The 19,238-nt window shown below is 60.4% G+C and overlaps 1 protein-coding gene across 5 annotated transcripts; it reads left to right on the top strand.

The window, feature by feature from the left end:
- The first annotated feature begins 1,001 nt into the window (after positions 1-1,001).
- Positions 1,002-19,138, top strand: N4BP3 (NEDD4 binding protein 3). 5 transcript variants are annotated; one of them, XM_048862407.2, is made up of 6 exons: positions 5,921-6,057; positions 6,859-7,075; positions 14,623-15,063; positions 15,482-16,045; positions 16,789-17,046; positions 17,538-19,138. In XM_048862407.2, the coding sequence occupies exons 3-6, from the start codon at positions 14,653-14,655 to the stop codon at positions 18,114-18,116; spliced, it is 1,812 nt and encodes a 603-aa protein (XP_048718364.2). In that variant the 5' UTR covers positions 5,921-6,057; positions 6,859-7,075; positions 14,623-14,652; the 3' UTR covers positions 18,117-19,138. The 5 variants fall into 5 exon arrangements, with proteins under 5 accessions (XP_048718365.2, XP_048718363.2, XP_048718364.2 ...); XM_048862408.2 differs by lacking the exons at positions 5,921-6,057; positions 6,859-7,075 and adding an exon at positions 1,002-1,193; XM_048862406.2 differs by lacking the exon at positions 6,859-7,075 and having other exon boundaries at positions 5,914-6,057.
- The last annotated feature ends 100 nt before the right edge of the window (positions 19,139-19,238 follow it).

The following is a 19,238-nucleotide window of genomic DNA, read 5'->3' as shown; positions in this document are numbered from 1 at the left end:
CGGGGGGGGGCTAGTCAGCGAGGGGGCGGGCCAAGCTGCCCTGGAGGGGCGGGGGGGGGCTAGTCAGCGAGGGGGCGGGCCAAGCTGCCCTGGAGGGGCGGGGGGGGGGCTAGTCAGCGAGGGGGCGGGCCAAGCTGCCCTGGAGGGGCGGGGGGGGGCTAGTCAGCGAGGGGGCGGGCCAAGCTGCCCTGGAGGGGCGGGGGGGGGCTAGTCAGCGAGGGGGCGGGCCAAGCTGCCCTGGAGGGGCGGGGGGGGGCTAGTCAGCGAGGGGGCGGGCCAAGCTGCCCTGGAGGGGCGGGGGGGGGGGGCTAGTCAGCGAGGGGGCGGGCCAAGCTGCCCTGGAGGGGTGTGGGGGGGGCTAGTCAGCGAGGGGGCGGGCCAAGCTGCCCTGGAGGGGCGGGGGGGGCTAGTCAGCGAGGGGGCGGGCCAAGCTGCCCTGGAGGGGGGGGGGGCTAGTCAGCGAGGGGGCGGGCCAAGCTGTCCTGGAGGGGCAGGGCGGGGGCTCTTTACCCCGGGCGGGGGCTCTGGGCTCCGTGCTCCGCCTCCATGGGGGCTCCCCGGCCCGCCCACGTGGCACCGACACGCCCCCTGCTAACGTCACAGAGCCGCGGGAGGCGGGGCCTACGCAGGCTGGAAGATCCTGGGGCCGGAGTCTTCCAGGAGGCGGGGCCAAATCGGGCCATTGGCCCCGCCCACGGACCTCTTGAGCCTGCGCGAGGCCTGCCGAGGGGGGCGGGGCAGAGCCGGCGAATGGCGGAGAGAGCTGGTGAGGGGCGGGGTCCGGGCGGGGGGGCCCGAGGGCCTCGCTGACTAGCCCCCCCCGCCACCCGTCCGGGGCAGCTGGGCCCACCCCCTCGCTGACTAGGGCGGGGCGGGGCCCGGGGCGGGGCAGAGCCGGCGGGGGCGGGGCCCGGGGCGGGGCAGAGCCGGCGGGGGCGGGGCCCGGGGCGGCGGGGGCGGGGCCGGGAGGGGGGGCGATGTCCGAGACCTGGGCCGCAGGGACCGGCCTGGCACCGGGGCGCGGTGGGAACAGCCGCCCGCCCCCCCCGGGCACAGACTCCTGCTCCCACCCGGCTGCGGCCTCAGGAGGGCGTTTGTCATTTATCATTCCCGGTGTGAGGGACGCAGCAGCGCGGTGGTCCTCTACTTGCACCCTCATACTTGCTACTGGGACATGCAGGGCACTGGCTGAGGTAGGCCACATGTCGCGATAGGCATGTGTAGGACCCATGGATCTTGAGTGCTGTGTTGTGGGGGGCTGCTCATTGTAGCGTTGGAGACTTGTCTGCAGGTTTTGCATCTCTTGCCTGGAAGGGTTTGGTGCTGTTTTGGGGTGTGCTGGTCTGTAGGCAGCTTGCTTCTGATGATGAGCTTGGGAAGTTGTTTGAAGGACAGAAAAGGGGGTTTGGGAAAGGTTTCTTTTGGGCTGGGGTCCCCATCGAGGATGGGTTGTAGTTATTTGATACCCCATGTGGGGTGGTAGGTGACAACTTAGGGGGTGCAGTTAGAGGTGTTCTGTATTGAAACAGGTTCTCCCAGGGTATTTGGGAGGCTCGTTCCATGGGGTGCAGGCAGAATCCTCTGCTGATTGAACCCTAGCATTAAGGGCTCTTATGCCTCAGCCCAGCCCTGGACAGAAGAAGGAAGGGATGGACTGAGCCAGGGGCAGGGAGACAGGCCCATGCAGCTCCCCATTGCCTGGGGAAAACTCCCACTTGGCTGCAGTAGGGCAGGGGTAAGTTTGCAGCATTCCTTAGCAAATCACTGGCTATTGCACTACTCAGGTTTCCCCCAGGGGGAGCTGAGGTGCCAATGAAATCTGCTGTAAGAGCTTCAGGGACCAGCCAGGTCAAGTCCTGGCAGCTGGGAGATGGGCTGACCGCAGATGATGCAGTTCTACCGCATATTCTGGTCCGCCCTCAGCCTGGCCCTGCCACCACCTGGGCTGAGTCCTTAGGGAGCAGGGTGCCTCCCTGTCGCGCAGGCAAGCTGTGCTCACCCTGCTGCCGAAGAAGGGGAAACTCTGAGCTAAGGAAGTGGCACCCAGTTTCGCTCCTCAGCATGGACTACAAGGTCGTAGTGAAAGCCATCTCACTGCTCCACCTCAGCCACTCTTACGCTGTCCCAGCCAGACCGTCTTCAATAACCTCCAAGAGGGGAGACCTAAAGGACCTGTAGCAGCAGGGTCCCAAGTACAACTAGCTCTTTCTGCCTGGGCCCCCAAAACCTGCCCAGGCTGGGGCAGTGGGGCTGACGGCATTACCACTTGCTCCAGTACATACCCATCCATCCTGGCCCGGGAAGCTGAGGGATACCAAGTGAGCGAATGACTAATGCCCGTTCTGTGTGCACACATGGAGCTCCAGACTGTGCTGCCAGGGGAATTTAACCTACTCTGAGACTTTACTATTATTGATCCTACAACACCCAAAACTGGGGCTGCATGTCACATAAGGAGGCAGATCCATGTCCCAAGGGATCACAATTGAAATAGATAACCCACTGATGAAGGCAGGGAGGGGAAGAGGTGGCCTTTGGGCCAGAAGATGCATTGGACAGACTGCCCTGCTTTCCAGACAAACTGCTGTGCTACTCAGATGTCTGCGCAAGGTGTAATCAGCACAGGGGTGTGGGAGTGCGTGTGTCTGTGAGCACTACCTAGTGCAGGTTTAAATTGTGTAAAGGGTCTTGTGCAAACTGGGTCTCTCAACATGTTATGGCATCCACCCCAGAAAACTGTAGTCACACAGAGAGCCAAGATGGGGGGGGGGAGGAGTGAAGACGCATTTTACTGAGATTTTAAAAGAGATGGGGAGTTGCTGAGGCAAATTGTATATGCACACGGTTGCAAGTGAGTGTGTGTTAAGAGGCTTACAGGCCATTTCAGGGCTGCAGAATCAGCAGGATGCAAGCACACTTTGGCCAGACCTCCTTCCACCCCAGATCCATCCCTCCCTCCTCTGGCTCTTGCAGCCCCAGATGCTTCCTGCACTGTGGAAGAGGAGATGCTGTGGACCTTGGTGGCAGGGCAGTTCAGAGCCTATGGGACTGCAGTATTCCTCAGAGAAGCTCAGGCCTTCATTTTGCCCCTTGCTGCAGGGCAATGTTGATGTGCCCCTCCCTGGTGCCTAATTGAGCATTAGCAACCCCAACGGTTTAAAAACCAAGTCAGGCCCCAGTAAATCAGGCTCTTGGCTTCAAAATGGTGAGCTTCTCAGAACCAGTAGCCATGGTCTCTGCCTGGAGGCATGCATGTGTTGCATAGTGCATGTAATTACTGAGTTAGAAGGTGAAGGTGCTGGTGCTTTGCTTGAGTCCCTGTTTCAGAATGAGCTCGGCTGGTGCTTGCATCCTTGTCTCTGCTGCAACCATCATCATGCCCCAGAATCCTGACTCCCTGAATGGTGGCAGCTGGGGAGGGGACACAAAGTAGCAAAACCAAGCATGGGCTAGGAGGGAGTAGGTCTGATTCAGAGGTATTGATTGTATCATGTCTCATGACTAAAGCAGGCAGGTGCCGCAAGGAGAGAGCTCATCTCTGTGCTGTGCTCTGTGTAACTGACAGTGGAAGCAGTAGAGGCTTCCTGGGATTCCCTTTGAAACACCTCAGCTGCCCTCCCCTTTGAGCTGGTGAAACCCAGTGAGCCCAGAGCCATGCTGGCTGCATGCTGAAGAATGTTTAGCAAAAACCCTTATGCTGCTCTGCTCCTACCCCACCCCCGTCCAGCACAATCAGGGCTCTGCATGCAACCTCCTCTCAGGCAAGGCCACATTCTAAAATTACTGCTGCTGATTAAAGGGCTGTCATTGATCTCGCCCACGTGTTCTCAACAATCAAGACTTCCATGGAGAAGTGAGAGAGGTGCCACTTAGTCTGGTGCTGACAACATGGTCTTTATAAACGGGGCAAAGGAGGGAGCCCCTGCAGTTCCATTACCACTGAGACCATATCACTGCAGCTCGGTAATGCGTGAACAGGAATGCTAGGTGTGCTTCCAGGCTCTGAACTGTGCATGGCTGGAAATTCTGGATGCTTCATACAATCAGATGTTTCATCCCTGGCCAGTTCTGTTTCCTGTCATCAACTTCAATGGGTTTCACAATACAAATCCCAATGATACATGTCCAGTGCCAAGCCCCAGGGCTGTGCAGCAAACAAGTTTGGCAGCACTGAACTCCTCACGTACACCTTCTGCGGAGAGCCAGGGCCTGTCACCATGCTCCACCAGGGCCAAGCACACATGCAGGTGGCTCCTATTGCAGCAAGGCGAGCCAGGCTCTCCCCACAGTGCTGTATGCTCCTTGGGTGTCCTAACTGTGGGACAGGGCACCTGCTGATTACTGAAACAGATCATAGTTTCCTGCTTGTGAGCTCCCTTCCCCTTTTAAGCTGCAGATTTTCTCCTGTAGGGAGTGGGCTGTGAGGCCAAGCATCATTTCACCTTGGAACAAACTGACCCTTAGGGACACAGGCTCCCTGCTGCTATGGCTGTAATAAAGGACACAGATGTGCAAGGACACACACTGCCCACGAGTGGATGTGGTGATGCTGCCCCTGTAAACAGTTGGAGGCATGGCTTGAAGCAGCCTACAGTACGTGTGTCTCTGCCTAGCTCTGCCTGTACCCTTGCAACCTTCTGTGGGGACAGGGCTTGATCATGGCCGAAATTCCAGTGCCCGGAGGGCAAGGGAGCAGATCTGTCTAATTCCTCTAGTAATAGTACTTGCCCTCTACCCATCTCTCCCTCCTGCCAGCCAAGGGCTCCAAGCACATCGGGGATGTCTATTCGTAAAGCTTCGTAATCACCGCCCCCTCCCCTGGAGGGAAGGGTTGTTATCTCCTTTGTGCAAAGGGGGAAACTGAGGCACAGGGAGGGGATGAGATTTGCACCACCACAGTGAAGCAGAGTTGGGAACAGAACCCCCTGTACATACCATCTTTCTGGGAATAGTAGTGGCATGGAGGGATGGATCAGACGTTTGTAATGGGGGGTTCTGGGTGACCTGTTCCGGGACTCCCTAGCCTGGTCCAGCTGGAGCCCTAGTCTTTAGGTTGTCTTGAGTCCTGGTGCTGTTTGTGAAATGGGGACCTAGACAGCTGTAAAGGGCAATAATCAAAACAGGCCCCATCAGCCAGCTGGAATCACACCACCCTTCCAGAGGCCCCCCCATGACAGAGCCCAGCGTTCTGGTGCAGGGTGTGAGCACGGGGCTGGCAGAGAGGCCAAAGGGGCACTAAGACTGAATACTTGTTTTGCTCCTGAGGCCCTGACATACAGGGCAGGGGCTCATAGCGTGGAGCACATGTGGATGCGGACAGTATCCGGTGGGCTGCCTCTGCTCCCAGTCGAGACCCCCAGCACCTTTGCACCAACAGCAGCAATCGGCTAGGTAGCAGAGCGGTGCTGCCCAGCGTTAGCGTATTCCTAGCTACCCTGGGTGTGCGGGAGCGGCTGGAAAGAGGGAGTGGGTGCTCTGGGGCAGGCAGCTCGCTGCAGACCCTGGCAAGGACGGGTTAGGCGAGGCTTTCCAGTGGCTGAGGTAGTTAAAAGTTACCTGGCATACATTGCAAGGTTGGGCAGTAGGGGCTGCGCAGGGCTCTGTGGATCGGAGCCTCCATGTGCCTGCCCGGAGGTACCTGCGGGCAGAGGCGGTGCTAACGGGGAGGGGCACTAAACAGGATTGCCCCCCCCAATAAAAAGCGAATAGGGGCCCCCTGAGCTGCTGGGGCTCTAAGCAATTGCTTAATCTGCCCGCGGGGCTACGCGGCTGTAGGAGCCAGCGGCTACTTCCCTGCGGAGGGGTCCAGCTACCGGGCCAGCCCCCCTCGCACGTGCCGGCCCCTTTGCAAACCGCGGCGGGCAGCGGCCCCGAGGGGCGGGGCGGGCAGTGCAGGGCCCCGCCCCCGGGCTGCGATCCAGGCCGGGCTTTGCCGCCCCGGGTTGGGTTCCCAGAGCGGCCGCGATGCGGCTGCGGGCGGGAGCCGCGTCCAGGCCGGGTTTTGCCTCTGCCCCGGCTGAGCTGCAGCCGCAGCGCCGAGCCCGCGCCGCGAGCATGGTGAGTCCCGGGGCGCTCGCCGGGCACGTGTCCCGCCGAGCCTCGGGCCCGGTCCGCGGCGCCCGGCCCGGCAGGAAACTGGCTTTGTTCGGGGTGCGCTGAACCCCCCTGCCCCGCCAGCTCCGGGCCGGCCAGGCCGGGGCCGGGGCCGAGCAGGGTGGGAGGCTGAGCAGTTGGGTCGGCCCGGGAGAGGAGCCGGCGCGGGGCTGGAACAGCTGCCGGGCGGCGGGGGGAGCCCGGCCGGGGCAGGCGGGGCGGGCCGGGCCGGGCCCGGGCTGCGGAGCGGCTCGAAGGCAGGGGTCTCTGCCTCGCTTACCCCGGCGCTGGGGGTCTCCGGGCCGATCTGGTTCGGCCACGCGTTGCTGGGCTCCCGAGCGGGAAATCTGGTCCCCGCAGCCTGCGGGAATCCCGGGGGAAGCGCTGTGCTCCGGCCTGCAGCCGGGGAGCTGGGCTGCCCCAGGACGGGGAGCCGAGAAGCGGCGTTTCTCCGTCACTATGGCTAGTGCCGGGACACCGGACCGGAGGGCGCTCCTGCTCGGCAGCCGCCCTGCTCCTACCCAGCCTGTCTGCTCCGGCTGGAGGGACCCACCCCCGTTAAAAGGCTGCTCCGGGCTTGAGCTCTGAGTCAGAATTCCGGACCTGCGGCCCCCCGGGCCCCGCCTGGCTCCGGGTTCCTCCGCATGCCCAGAGCCCCGGGCTGCGGCGGCCCCCAGGCGGGCCCGGTGCTGCCCTCTTCAGCTCAGGGTCTCTGGGGCCGCAGCTCTGTGACTGCCGAGTTTAAGACTTAGATTTTCAAAACAGGTTCTTTCCTCTGCGGCCATGTGAAAGACCCTGCAAATGGGGGAAAAACAACTGCCCAGGGGAGACAGGGGAACAGACTGTACCAGGTGCTGTCAAACACACAGAGACAACACAACAGGAATGTCTCCTCCTCCTCCAGTCCTTGTGTTCTGAGCTGTTACTTGCGGCAATAGGACATGAACAGTGTTCAGACAGGAGTGTGGGTCTGGAGCTAAAGGTGACCCCCCTTCAGCAAGAATGTGTCCATATTTCAGCCTGGATTGCTTCACAGAAATCCCCAGGCCTCCTGCAGCTGTTCTGTGGTGCGGGGGAACCAGGGAAGAACACCAGCCCTTCCTGCCTCTTTGCATGGGGTCTTCACACCAGGCGCCTTACGCGGGATGCTCAGGGTTTATGGTGTTGGGCAGTGAGGGTTTGCTGACTTGGACTCTTGGCTTATACAGCATGTGTTGGGTTTTACTGGGATTTTACGCTTGAAGATCCCCCACCTGTCCCCGCAGATATGTCCCTCGTTCTGAGCGCTGCTGGTCATTTTAGAGCTAGGGTGATCAGGCTGATGGGGAACGCAGGTGTTGTCTCCCCGTCACCGTTGAGAAGTGGTGTGTCTGTGGGACTCAGGTTACAGAACCTGCTAGTGCGTCTCTGTTGCATATGGAGTCTTGACAGCAAGGCTTTGGCAAGCGGGGGATGCAGGGTAGTGGCAGGAGTCATCTCTGGGCCGTGTGGGATGGGTATGGGTGGCTGAATGCCTTGTCCGGTGCTTGAACAGTTCCTAGGCTGTGCTGTGCTCTGGGACTCCGTGTGGGATAGTAGCTGGGGTGCTTAGGTGGGGGTCCCAAGTGGTGCTGTTCACCTGCCCTGGGGATTTCACAACCCACAAGGTCTGGCTGAAGAAACCAGGAGACGCCTGCCATTTTCCTGGTCTGGAGCTACTGCCTCTGCTTGCCACAGGCATCTTGTGGCTGCCCATGGAAGTGCCCATCTTCCCTTGGGGTTGATGATGTTGCCGGTTCCTAGTCCTTCCAGTTGGAGTCAGAAGGAATGGACGGCCCCGTGCTGAGCATCCTGTCGCCGCCCGGCACCTGGGGCTGGTAAATAGCTCGTGGCTCCCAGGGAGCTTGCCCAGGGCAGGGGGATGGAGCAGCAACTGTCTAGAGCAGGGGGTTCTCAAACTTCATTGCACTGAGACCCCCTTCTGACAACAAAAATTACTTCATGACCCAGGAGGGGGGACTGAAGCCTGAGCCTGCCTGAATCCCGCTGCTGGGAAGCCAAAGGAGAAGCCCAAGGGCTTCAGTCTCAGGCAGGGGGCCTGTAATCTGAGTCTTGCCGCCCAGTGCTGAAGCTCTTGGGCTATGGCCCTGGGTGGTGGGGCTCGGGCTTTGGCTTCTGTCCCAGGCCCAAGTAAGTCTAAGCCAGCCCTGGCAACCCCATTAAAACTGGGTTGCAACTCACAGTTTGAGAACCACTGGTCTAGTGTTTCCAGCCAGTGCTAAGATTCCTGTCAGGTTTTGGAGAATAACCCCCAGCCACCCTGCCTGGGACAGACTCCCTGGGGCTGCTGGATTCTTGCTGTTCATTGTGGTTCCAGGGCATGGGGAGGAAGCCTGGCAAAGCCAGTCTTCAGGAGCCAACAAAGCCCAGCTCACTGGGGTCTGCAGGACTCAGGGGATTGGGCCATTTCCTTCCAGGTTGCTGGCATGAGTGCAGCCCAGACTGCAGGCTTGGTGGCCTGCGTGAAGAGCTGCGGGACGGGGTGTCAGTCTAGTCCCCTAAGGCCTGAAAGCTGAATCTACTTTTAAAAACTCCATCTTAAGCGTGCATTGCAGAGCCTGCCCCTGTGGGTACAGCCACTGATTGGGCCCTGGTCTGGGCTCTGTGCTGGTCAGCTCTAAGTCCCAGGCTATGTTGTACTGGCCTCGGCAGCATCTTCCCAGCTCGAATGTTCCCTCTGCAGATGCCACTGGGCTGAAGTGTTCCAGCTGTGTGGCCGTGGGATGGGGCTGCTCTCTCACCCTGCCTCAATGGTTCCCACCCCACTCCCATGCTGCTCCAGGGCAGCTTGTGTCATCACATGGCTGGTCCCTGTTTGTCCCTGCCCCTCAAGCACAGCACTGGTGGGTGGATGTGCCCCTTCCCTTGGAATGCAGCCCCAGCTTCAATGCCCCTCCATGAGTCGTGCTGTGGCCATGACCCTGGGGAGGTGTCTGTGGTTTAGTTCCACCCAGGGTCTCTCCTGCAGTCCCGGTGCCTGTCCCTTTTGTTACTGAAGAGACAGGCTCTGCTGATGCCTGCCTCTCCAAAGCTAGGGCAGGGTACCAGGGCCCTGCCTGCTCCTGATGAAGTTGTGGCCAAGCTCCCATTGAATCAAGCCCGCAAGCTCTGCTGCGTTGCACGTGCACGAGCCCTTCCCCAGGCTTGCTTTGCGGAATGCGTGTGCACCCACTGCACGGACCTGCCCAGTCCGGAAGGGCCCTTCCAGCCCAGTGGGATTGGAGCCCGGCAGGTCCCAGACGCTGATTTGAAAGGAACTTCCAGACCAATCGGGATACAGGCCCAGGTCCTGGCAAGACTCTGTGGACTCCAGAGGGGCTGGGGTGTGTCCCATTGGCACCTGGAGGGAGTGGATATCCTTGCTTTGTGGCTGCCAGGGCAGGGCTCTGATGGCTATGCAGTGTTTTGTGCAATGGATAAACCTCACTAACCCGCTGCCACCCAAGGAAGGGGCTGGGGAGTCACTCACTGAGCATTCCCTGTTCCCAGGAGCAGGTGAGACTGTTCCTCAGGTCCGTGTGTCATGGATACCTTCAGGCTGCTCCCTGTCTGTGTCTGCAGCGGGGGCTGGGAGTTAGCCAGGCCTCCTGAGCCTGTGATCTCTGAAGTGATAAGCAGGACCAGTGCAGCTCACCTGCCAGGAACAGCCAGGTGCTTCAGGACAGTACGGGATGTTCTCCCTTCGCAGTAGGTGCTGATCCCACTGCCCCAGAGTGACGTTGGGGGTGATGTCAAATGGCACCTGACCACTTGGGATCATTGTATCCGTAGCCAAAATCACAAGAAGCTGGCTGGACAAAGCCGGCTCAGAGGTTCTCTGTGCTGCAGGATTGAGCGAAGCCATGAAGGAACGGGATGCAGTGCTGGTCCGTCCCCTGGCAAAAGGGGGCTGCCTCTGGGCCGGCTGCCCCATGGAGCCGGGGGCTCCTCACAGCCCCAGGTGCTGTGGTTACAGCTGTCTGTCCTAAGGCATCACAAGGTGGGGTGTGTGAGGGACAGAGCCTGACCTCTGCCTCCCCTCCGGGGTTCGGGGCTCAGCTGAGTCCCCCGGAGGGTAGCTCCGTACTGCTGGCTCAGCTCTGGGAGCGCATGGAGCTGTAGAAGGGAGAGTGCCTGACGGGGGGGGATTCGTAGAGTTTAAGGCCAGAGGGATCATTCTGACCATGCAGGCGGAACCTCTGTGGAGCACAGACGATGCAACTTCTCGTGGTTCCTGCGGCCAGCCCAGAGCTGGCTGAGCTAGAGTTGGGCTTTTACAAAAAGACAAAAAGAAAAGGAGTACTTGTGGCACCTTAGAGACTAACCAATTTATTTGAGCATGAGCTTTCGTGAGCTGCTCACGAAAGCTCATGCTCAAATAAATTGGTTAGTCTCTAAGGTGCCACAAGTACTCCTTTTCTTTTTGCGAATACAGACTAACACGGCTGTTCCTCTGAAACCTACAAAAAGACACTCAGTTTTGATTTAGAGCCTCCAATGACTGGAGAATTAACCCTGCAAGTTGCATCAATGGCTAATTCCCCTCCCTGTAAAAACTTTGTGCCCTGTGTTCAGTCTGAAGTGTGTTATTCCTGTGTGAAAGTGTGTGGGGTTACCCTAGGGCCCAAGGAGGGCAGCTGTGTCCCGGCTGGGGCTGAGAGTTACTTTCCAGTGCAGCATACCTGGAAATCCAGCTCAGGGCCCATCCCCTCCATGGAGGTGTGTACAGGGTTGTTCTGGGGTGGGCCACCCCACTGACATGGCTCACTGAGAGAGGCTGCTGCAGGAGGGAGCAAGGGGCCAGTGGGCTGAGAGGCCTGGAACTGCATGGTGCCTGCCCCTGCCATGTGCCCCTCAGGCAGCCAAAAAGCCCCTTCTAAGAAGGGGAGGAGGCAGTGGGCTGGCACCTGGGTACCACTTGCCTTGGTCTCCCAGAGCAGTGCCCTCACAGGGAGATGCCCACTGGGCACAGGTCTCAGTGGCATCTCGGGTACAGGGAGGAGATCGGGCCCAGGAGTTCCTGCAAGCTGAGCTGCTCCGCAGACCATTCCTCGCCCACAGAGGCAGTCTACCTCTTCTTGGGGTGCTTGTGTGGTTCATAGGGGGAATTGGCTGTGGGGTCTGGTCTCAGCAGCTTTCTCAGGATGTGGGGTCTGCTGCTGGAGAATCTGGTGCTTGAGGTGCAGGGAGCCCTGCCCAGTCTCTGAGGAGCGAGAACCCTTGCAGACCCCTCTGAGCTCCCAGCGGCATCCAGGGTGGCCCAGCTCCCCTGAGGAGCGTGGGTCTTTCCTCCCCAGGTTGAAAGCTGTATGTAGGCGGCTCGTGGGAGCAGATCCTGGGTTCCCTAGGCGGGAGATGACCTTGCAGGGCAGGAGCTGTCAGACAGGTTTGTGCGTGGCAGTGATTAAAGGGGAGTTGTTTGTTTACACAGTGCCTGGTGCAGAGAGCTGGGGCGTTACACCTGAGCTGCAGCTCCTGACCCAGGGCCCCCAGCAGGGATCTGTCGGGCCCTGGCAGTGCTGGGCTTGGAGCAGGCTGAGATCCCTCCTCTTGTCTCCCAAGCTTCAGTGGTGCAGAGACTTGTAACAGGTTCCCAGCTGTGGGCCTTGGACAGCTTCATCTCCTCGCCCCCACACTTGGGTGTCCTGGTCTCACTGGGGCTCTGAAGGGAAGATCCCTGCCCCCGGATGCTCGGGTATCCAGGGCTGAGTGTTGGAGAACCAGGGGGTGAGACTCATGGCACAGTCTGTGCTTTCCCGGCCCAGGCAGTTCTGGCACATGGGCAGCCTGCAGCTGTGCTGTTCCCGTGGGAGCCTTCGCTCCCAGCTTAGCCTGTTCATTTTTGGCTGTCATGACGTTATTCCAAGGCTGGTTGGTCTTTGCTGGGCAAGTCATTTAACTGCTTTGCCCCACTTTCCCCGTCTGTAAAATGGGGCCTCTAGTGAACTGTGCCCCCGCTGGCTCTGCAGTCTTTGGCAAGGGGAGGGTGTTGGAGGCAAGCCCCTGGAGACTGCCTTTGCCAGTGGAGATGCCACTGCTGATTTGGGTGCCCAAGGCAAAGCATGAGCCTGCAGTGAGTGGGCAATGGCCTTCGGGGGCATTGGGCTGAGTTCTGCAGTCTGGGCAGGTGGAAATGCTGCCCAGAGCGAGGAGCTCTCCCAGCTGGGCACTTGTGGGCATCATGCCGGTTCTTAGGTTGGGCTGGGTTACCTGTGTTCCCTTCTGGTGCGGCACCAGGCCCTAGAACTGGCTGGTCTCGCTGCACCGCTGCTGCCCAGGGTTGAGGGGCAGGGCACTGAGAGGGGAACAGGCAGCTGCTCCCTCGGGGGTGGAGCCAGCCTGGGGAGTGGACCAAGTTGGGGGTGATGCTGGGGTCGGTAGCCCTATGTACTGAGGGGGAGGCCTGACCACTGCCCTGGGCTGGGTAGCACTGGGGAGGTAAGGGCTGTTCCTGCCTGCTGCGCCTCAGGGGAAGGGTGAGGGGCTTGTCAGTTGCTAGCAGCATTGTCTGTTTCCTCCTGGGCTTCCTCCCAGGCCCAGCAGGGCCCAGAGTGTGCAGCCCAGAACCTGCTCAGGAAACTGCCACTTCCTGCCTCACGTCCTTCCTGTTCCTGCCTCCCCTGCTCGTGCCATCTGGCCTGTGCCCCACAGCCCCCATGCCACAGTATCTGCTTTTGTTCGCTGCCTGAAATGGAGTATCTTAGCCCTTCCCCTCCTCGGGGCTGGGGCAGGACTGTCCGGAGGAGCTGGACGCCTAGCCCCTGTGTCCATCCTCGAGAGGATGGAGTGCGGGGGCATGGGGAGGATCGCAGGGAGTGCAGGCCATGGGGCCTTGGGTACATGGAGGCCTGGGCTGCCATTTGCCTTGCTCCTCTTGGTGCAGCTGGTCAGGCCCAGAAGGTCGAGGTGGGATAGGAACCCTGTTCTGAGCCCATGGGACTTGGCAAGAGTTTGTCCATTAAGTGCAGTGGGGGCAGGATCAGGACTGAATGGAAAAAGAGTTTCTGGCTCATGTGCGGAGCTTCTCCCCTGCCAGACTTTCCATCCTAGCCGCAGCAGTGCCCTGCTGCTCTGGGGGCACTTGCATCTGCCACCTGTGGGCTTTGGCATTGTGCTGTCGTTAGGAAAGCACTCGGCATGATCAGTGGCCCAGCCTCCAGCAAAGGGCCATGTTTCCCCTGTGGGGGATTCCCCTGGTACCTTGCACTCGCACTTCAAGGGTGAAAGGTGCTGGGCTTCTTTCCCCCAGCCCCAGCTCCTGAGCTGGGTTCTGGTCCTTCCTCTGCAGGGAAAGCTGCTGCACTAACGGGGAGGTGAGGTGCTGGCCTAACAACGCTGGGGGAGCCAGTCATGCCCACAGCAGGCACAGCTCAGAGAGGAACACTGCCCCGCTCCTTGGGAGCCAGGGGGTAGCAGCCTCTGTAGCCCAGCCAGCCCTTGGCCCCTCTGCTGTAGCTGCCAACAGGGAGCTAAGCTGGATGCTGGATTTTGTGCTACTGAGACCCCAGTTTGCTGGTCCCAGGCCTCAGAACAGCCATGGAGGGGTGTTGTCTGCTCAGCTGGGCTGGATCCCCCGCACCCCTCTTGACTGCTCTCCCCTGAGCTGGTCTGAGGAGCCCCACCCCAACTCAGTGCTGTGGCCTGGGTCTGCAAAGGCTCCTGGAAGCACCATTGGCTGCTGGGTGCGTGCGCGCATGAAAGGTCATGCTGCTGGCCCAGGGTCCCGTCTGAGCTCGGAGAGGGCAGCCACAGCCCCGTGTGGACCAATTGTCCAGGAATCAGCCTGGGGACAGAGCCCAGGCAGGTGACAGGAGCTCTGGAGCTTGCCTGCCTGGCTGGGTGGCATGTGCTTGTTTTGGTTTCCCTCCCCAGCCCCCCAGGCGGGAGGAGGAGCTGGGTGTGGGAACCACCACGTCAGATAGGAGCGAGCAGTTCAGCCTTGGCTGGGTGGCAGGGCAGATCGACTTCCAGCCGGATCCTCCCGGTGTGCTGCTCCCCGGGGCTTGGCTCTGGCTGCCTGGGGGGAGCAGGTGAGTGGTAGAGTGGTTTTATCTCTGGGGAACATGCTGGTGTCCGGCTGGCTCCTGTTGGGGTTCCCAGCTCCAGAAGTTGAAAGAAGGCACCTGCGTCCTCAGTTTATAGGCCTGAAGGGAGCAGCTGGCTCAGTACAGACCCACTTCTGCCAGAGGCTGCTTGTAAGCAGGGGGCGGGGTGGGGCTAGGATTATGGTCACATGGAGACTGACTCCCCTCCTGCATGGGGACCCTGGATGATTCTTTGGGGCCCTGCTGTAAATGCTGGGGTGATCAGGGACTTGTCAGGGGGGAGCAGTAGTGGGCGCTGCGTGACACAGGGAGATGTGGCCGCTCTGCCTCCCCTCTGGCTGGCTGGGCATCCATGGGGATGGGGGGGAGGGAGCACGGCTCTCCCCCTCAGGGTGGGGCTGGTGGACATAGGGTAGCCCCAGCCACTCACACCCCTTTGCTGATTGTCTGTTCCCTCCTTTGGCAGTGCTGGTCCCACCTGCTGGTCTAATTCTCCATGGCAACAGCACAGGTCCCTCATGTGACCTGTGACCCTGGCAACTGCTTCCTTGACTCTTCCCTAGCCTCTGCGCCTGGGAGCTGCGGCTGCGGCATGGGCAGCGTGGGCAGCCTGGTGGAGAAACAGGACTTGACGCCTGTGGAGCTGAGGGCGGGGCTGGGGGGCTCGCGGGGGTTCCGGCAGCCGGACGGCCTGCTCCGGAAGGGCCCGAGCCAGCGGGAGCTCTTCAGCTACCTGCACGGTGCCAGGAAGGAGCCCCGGGCCGAGAGGAAGCACCAGGCGCCGGGAGCGTCTCGGGACTACGAGAGCGACCGTGAGAACCAGTCCCCTGACCGCTACTCCCGTGAGCACCACCGGGGGGCAGACTTCTCCAAGAGCTCGCTGCCGGAGCGGGGCCGCTTTGACAAGGTGAGGCCCCTGGGTGCTGGGCTGGGGCAGGCAATGTGGCTAGGGATCCACATGACTAGTTGTAGGGATGTTTTCCACAAGTGCATCGCACCAACCGCCCCTGAAATGCAGCTGCCTCCAGAGTGGAGAGCAGCCACCAAATGGGAGCTGGCTGGCGCAGAGCATGGGAGGAGGGGGCCCTTGCGGACAGCCCCCTAGCTCTTGGCAGGCCAGGTGGTGCTGGGCCCATGTATCTGCTGTGACAGATAGAAGCTGGGAGGTCCTTGTACATAAGCCTCATATCTGTGTCCAGGGCAAAGGGGTGGGGCAGCGCTGAGCCATCCTGCAGCTGGGGACACAGACTGGGGTTCCCCAGCTCTTCTCCCTGCTGAGCGGCTCTGCTGAGACCAGGTTGATCCTTGGCTCCCTTGTCTTTCAGTGTCGGATCAGGCCATCGGCCTTCAAGGCAGTGGCTGGGAAAGGCCTGGTGTCCATGCAGGGCCTGGCCTCATCCAAAGGGCAGAAGCTGTCAAAGAGCAACGGGAGCCTGCACACCCTCCTGTCCCAGAGCAGCACCAGCACCGGTCCCTCCTCCCAGCATGGCCCCCTGCGCACCCACCTGCTGCACACCATCAGCTTAGACGAGGCCTCCAATTCCAACCACAACTCCATCCAGAGCTTCCCCATCTACCCTCCCCACTTCAAACCTGCCCAGGGCCAGTTCAGCGCCTCCATGGGCCACATCAACCACATTGGGGGCTCCCTTGACAGGGCCTCCTGGGGCCCCAGAGACCCCCTGGCAGTGGAGAAAGCGCCTCTGTCCTGCAAGAGCATGGCCACGCTAAGCCGGCTGCAAAGCTGTGGGGAGCCCCCACCCCCCTACGAGTTCACCTACTCCCTGGAGGACGTGGTGAAGCAGCTAGAGGACCGGCTGCACGAGAAGAGTGGGGAGCTGTGGCAGTTGAAGAGGAGCCTTAGTGAGACTGAAGACCCCTTCACACAGGTGAGTGCAGTGGGGCTGGCCTGAGGGTGCAGGGCCCTGGGCCCGCTTCTCACCCCATCCGTGTGCCCCCTCTGCCCCCCCAAACAGGGAGGCTAGTGTCTCATGCATTGCCCCTGTGCTGTTGTGTGGAGCTCACTGTGCTGGGGTCTGTGCGTGGTCCTTGATTCCCTGGAGCACTGTGCTGGCAGTAGTGTGCCAGCGTGTTGTGTCCGGTGCGAGCAGGGCTGGGGAAGGGCACGTTCACCTCCAGAATCCAGTGACCTGTTGAGCAATGGGGAGCCTGGGCTCTGCTGCTCCCAGTGCCAGAGCATCCGGCTTGCTCCAGAGCGATCGGACTGGGAAATCTCCATGCACGAGGAACCTTTTCCGCCTTGCACCAAGGTGGTGGTGGGAGGAGGCTGGGGTGGCCAATAGGAGCAGCTGCCCAGCCTGTATCTGCTCTCTGAGAAAACGGAGACATTTGGTCCCCGGACTACATTTCAGAAGCACGTACTAGTGTGAGAATGGTCCAGTGCCATCCTGGCTGAATCCTGCTTGGAGATGGACTGTGTGTTGCTGGGGGGTGACTCTTAGAGCTGCTGCTTCCCATTCCAGTGTCATGGGGCCAGGCTGCTCCCTTTGAGGCCCTGGGGCTGTAAGGAGTGATGGGATCCTTCACCCTAGACCTTGAGCTGCTGGAGGGGGCTGGGCTGCCTGGCACTTTGTCCCAGGAGCTGGGCACAGACTTCTCTTTGTGCCAGCAGGTTTTTGAGGACAAACAGCATCTGTGGGTGGATGCGCTGGACGAGCTGAAGCAGATGTATGTCGCCAAGCTGCAGCAGGTGACCCAGCAGGCCCAGCGCAGCCAGCGGGCATTGCAGCTGCAGCTCTACAAAGCGCAGCAGGAGAAGAAGCGGCTGCAGGAGGAGCTGAGCCTGCACCAGGGCCAGTGTGAGGAGCTGAGGCAGTGGCAGCAGCAGTGTGAACGTGTCAGCCCCAAACTAGAAGAGACCAGGTGGGAGGTGAGTAAAGGAGAGCTCTGCATCTCTCCTCCACCCTTCTGCCCCAGCAGCTGTCCCAGCGCCCCTCAGTCCCAACCCACAGCCTCAGCCCTGGGCACAGGCTCCAACTGTACCGTTCTCCGGGGTTTTTGTGGGGGAACTTTCTCTCAGGATGAAGCAGAGAGAGGTTGAGCCACTGTCATCCATGGCTTAATGCAGCTATGGACCCGGCTCTAGAGCCAAAAGCCTAGTGACGCCCCGCCCCATCCCTTCTCATTCTTCACACCCCTGCAAAGCCTCCATTTCCTGCCTGTGGAAATCCTGAGAGTGCTGTCTGGTAATGGCTGCCACATGGCAGGTTTAATGCTCTATGCCCCTGCCTGGCAGAGTTGGGATAGAATGGGGGTTTCCTATCCAGATGCACCCAACAACTCTAAACCCCACCCCAACTTTTCCTGTGCATCTCATTTCTTGCTCTGTCCCGCCCCACCCTTTCTCTGCATCTCCTGCAGGTTTGTCAGAAGGCAGCTGAGATCTCACTGCTCAAGCAGCAGCTTCGAGACTCCCAGGAGGAGATGGCTCAGAAACTCAGTGAGATCTTCAGCTTGAAGACCCAGCTGCGGGAGGCCCGGGCAGAGGTGCAAGCCAAGGACTCGCAGCTGGCCCAGCTAGGGGACTCCTTCCAGGCCCCACCAGAGCCCAGCTCCTCCCTCCCTTTGGGGGATGCTCCCATGCCAGTCTGCCAGGACTTCTCTGGCTGTGAAACTGATGACTCCAAGTGTTGGGGTCTTCACAGCGAGAGTGGGGAGCCCCCAGAGAGGCAGGTGGAGTGGCTGTGGGCAGAGCTGCTGCGTGAGCGGCGCCAGGCCCAGCTGCAGGCTGTGAACTTTGAGCTGGAGCGGAAAACCTGGCAGGAGGAGAAGGAGAAAGTGCTGCGCTACCAGAGGGAGATCCAGGCAAGCTACATGGAGATGTACCAGCGCAGCCAGGCTTTGGAAAGGGAGCTGCGGTACCTGCGGGCTGAGCCCAGAGATGCTGACCCCGACACCGACTCACCCTGGATCGAGAGAGTCGAGTCTTCAAAAATCTGAATAGGAAGCCAGCAGCCTGGACTGGGAAGGGGCAAGAACTCTTGGGATGGTACCCAGGCTGCACCATGGACTGACTGGGTTAGCCAAGGGGGCTTCTCCATCTCAGACTGATGAACCTGTGACCACTGCAGGGCCATCCCTGTGGGAGTCTCAAGAGCAAGTGTTACTTCTGCCTCTGCAGCAGGGGCATGTGCTCCAACAGCTGCTTTTGGCAGGGCGAGTTTGCACCATGATTCTTACTGTCCAGCAAACAGAAGCCCAGCATCAAGTGGGATTTCCTGTTCCTCCTCCCCCATCCCCTGCTGCTTCCTACCCCAGTGAGGGCTCTGGCCCTGCTAGGGAAATGCCCAACTTCATCTCCTTACGCTGTCCAAGCTGCATGCCTGCCAGTCTTGCTCCATGTCCTTCACACAGTGCTGGGGCCAGTGGGCAGTCCAGCCTGAGAGCTGCAGGCAGAGTGAACCTGCCCTGCTGTGCCTGTGCTGGGTGCCCATGCAGGTAGCCTGGCCTTGGGCTTGAGGCCTGGGAAATGTGAAACACGGATGCTGGGAGCACTTCCTGCCAGGGCTAGAGCTGCCCTGGCACCTGGCTCTGCTGGAGTATCTGCAGCAGGAGAAAAGGAGTGATTATAGGGCTCATGCCACGGGGGACAGGTGCAGGGGCTTTGCATGCCACCCAGGGCTGTGGCCTCTGTGCTGGGGCTTCTCGTGCTGCTTCAGAGATGGAGAAGAGCTGGGTAGGTATCCTGCCATAGAGAAGGGGAGAAGGAAAGCAGCTCCTGCCAGAGAGCATGCACCATCACTCAGGCCTATCCTCGCCCCCTGCCCAGCCGACGTCTGGGTATGAAGCTTGCCTCGCAGAGCCTTCTTTCACCAGGAGGTAGGCTGTGGGTTGGTGCTGAGGGGTGGGCAAGGGCTGGCTAGCACCATGGGGTGGGGCGGGAAGCTGGGTGCTCTGGATATGAAGGTCCAGGCCTGGCAAGGCTCTCCTCAGCCTCTCCTGGAATAAATCTGAATTTGGTACTTCTGGCTCCTGTGGCTGCTTCTTTCTCTCCCTCCATGGGGGTGACCCCAGCAGCTGTCCTTGGATGCTCAGTGGGTGAGTTACAGGCCTCCCGGCTGG

The sequence above is a fragment of the Caretta caretta genome, chromosome 8 (genome assembly GCF_965140235.1).
Source record: "Caretta caretta isolate rCarCar2 chromosome 8, rCarCar1.hap1, whole genome shotgun sequence".
NCBI lineage: Eukaryota > Metazoa > Chordata > Testudines > Cheloniidae > Caretta > Caretta caretta.
Note: the sequence above shows the minus strand (reverse complement) of the source record. Positions and strands in the feature narration are given on the sequence as shown.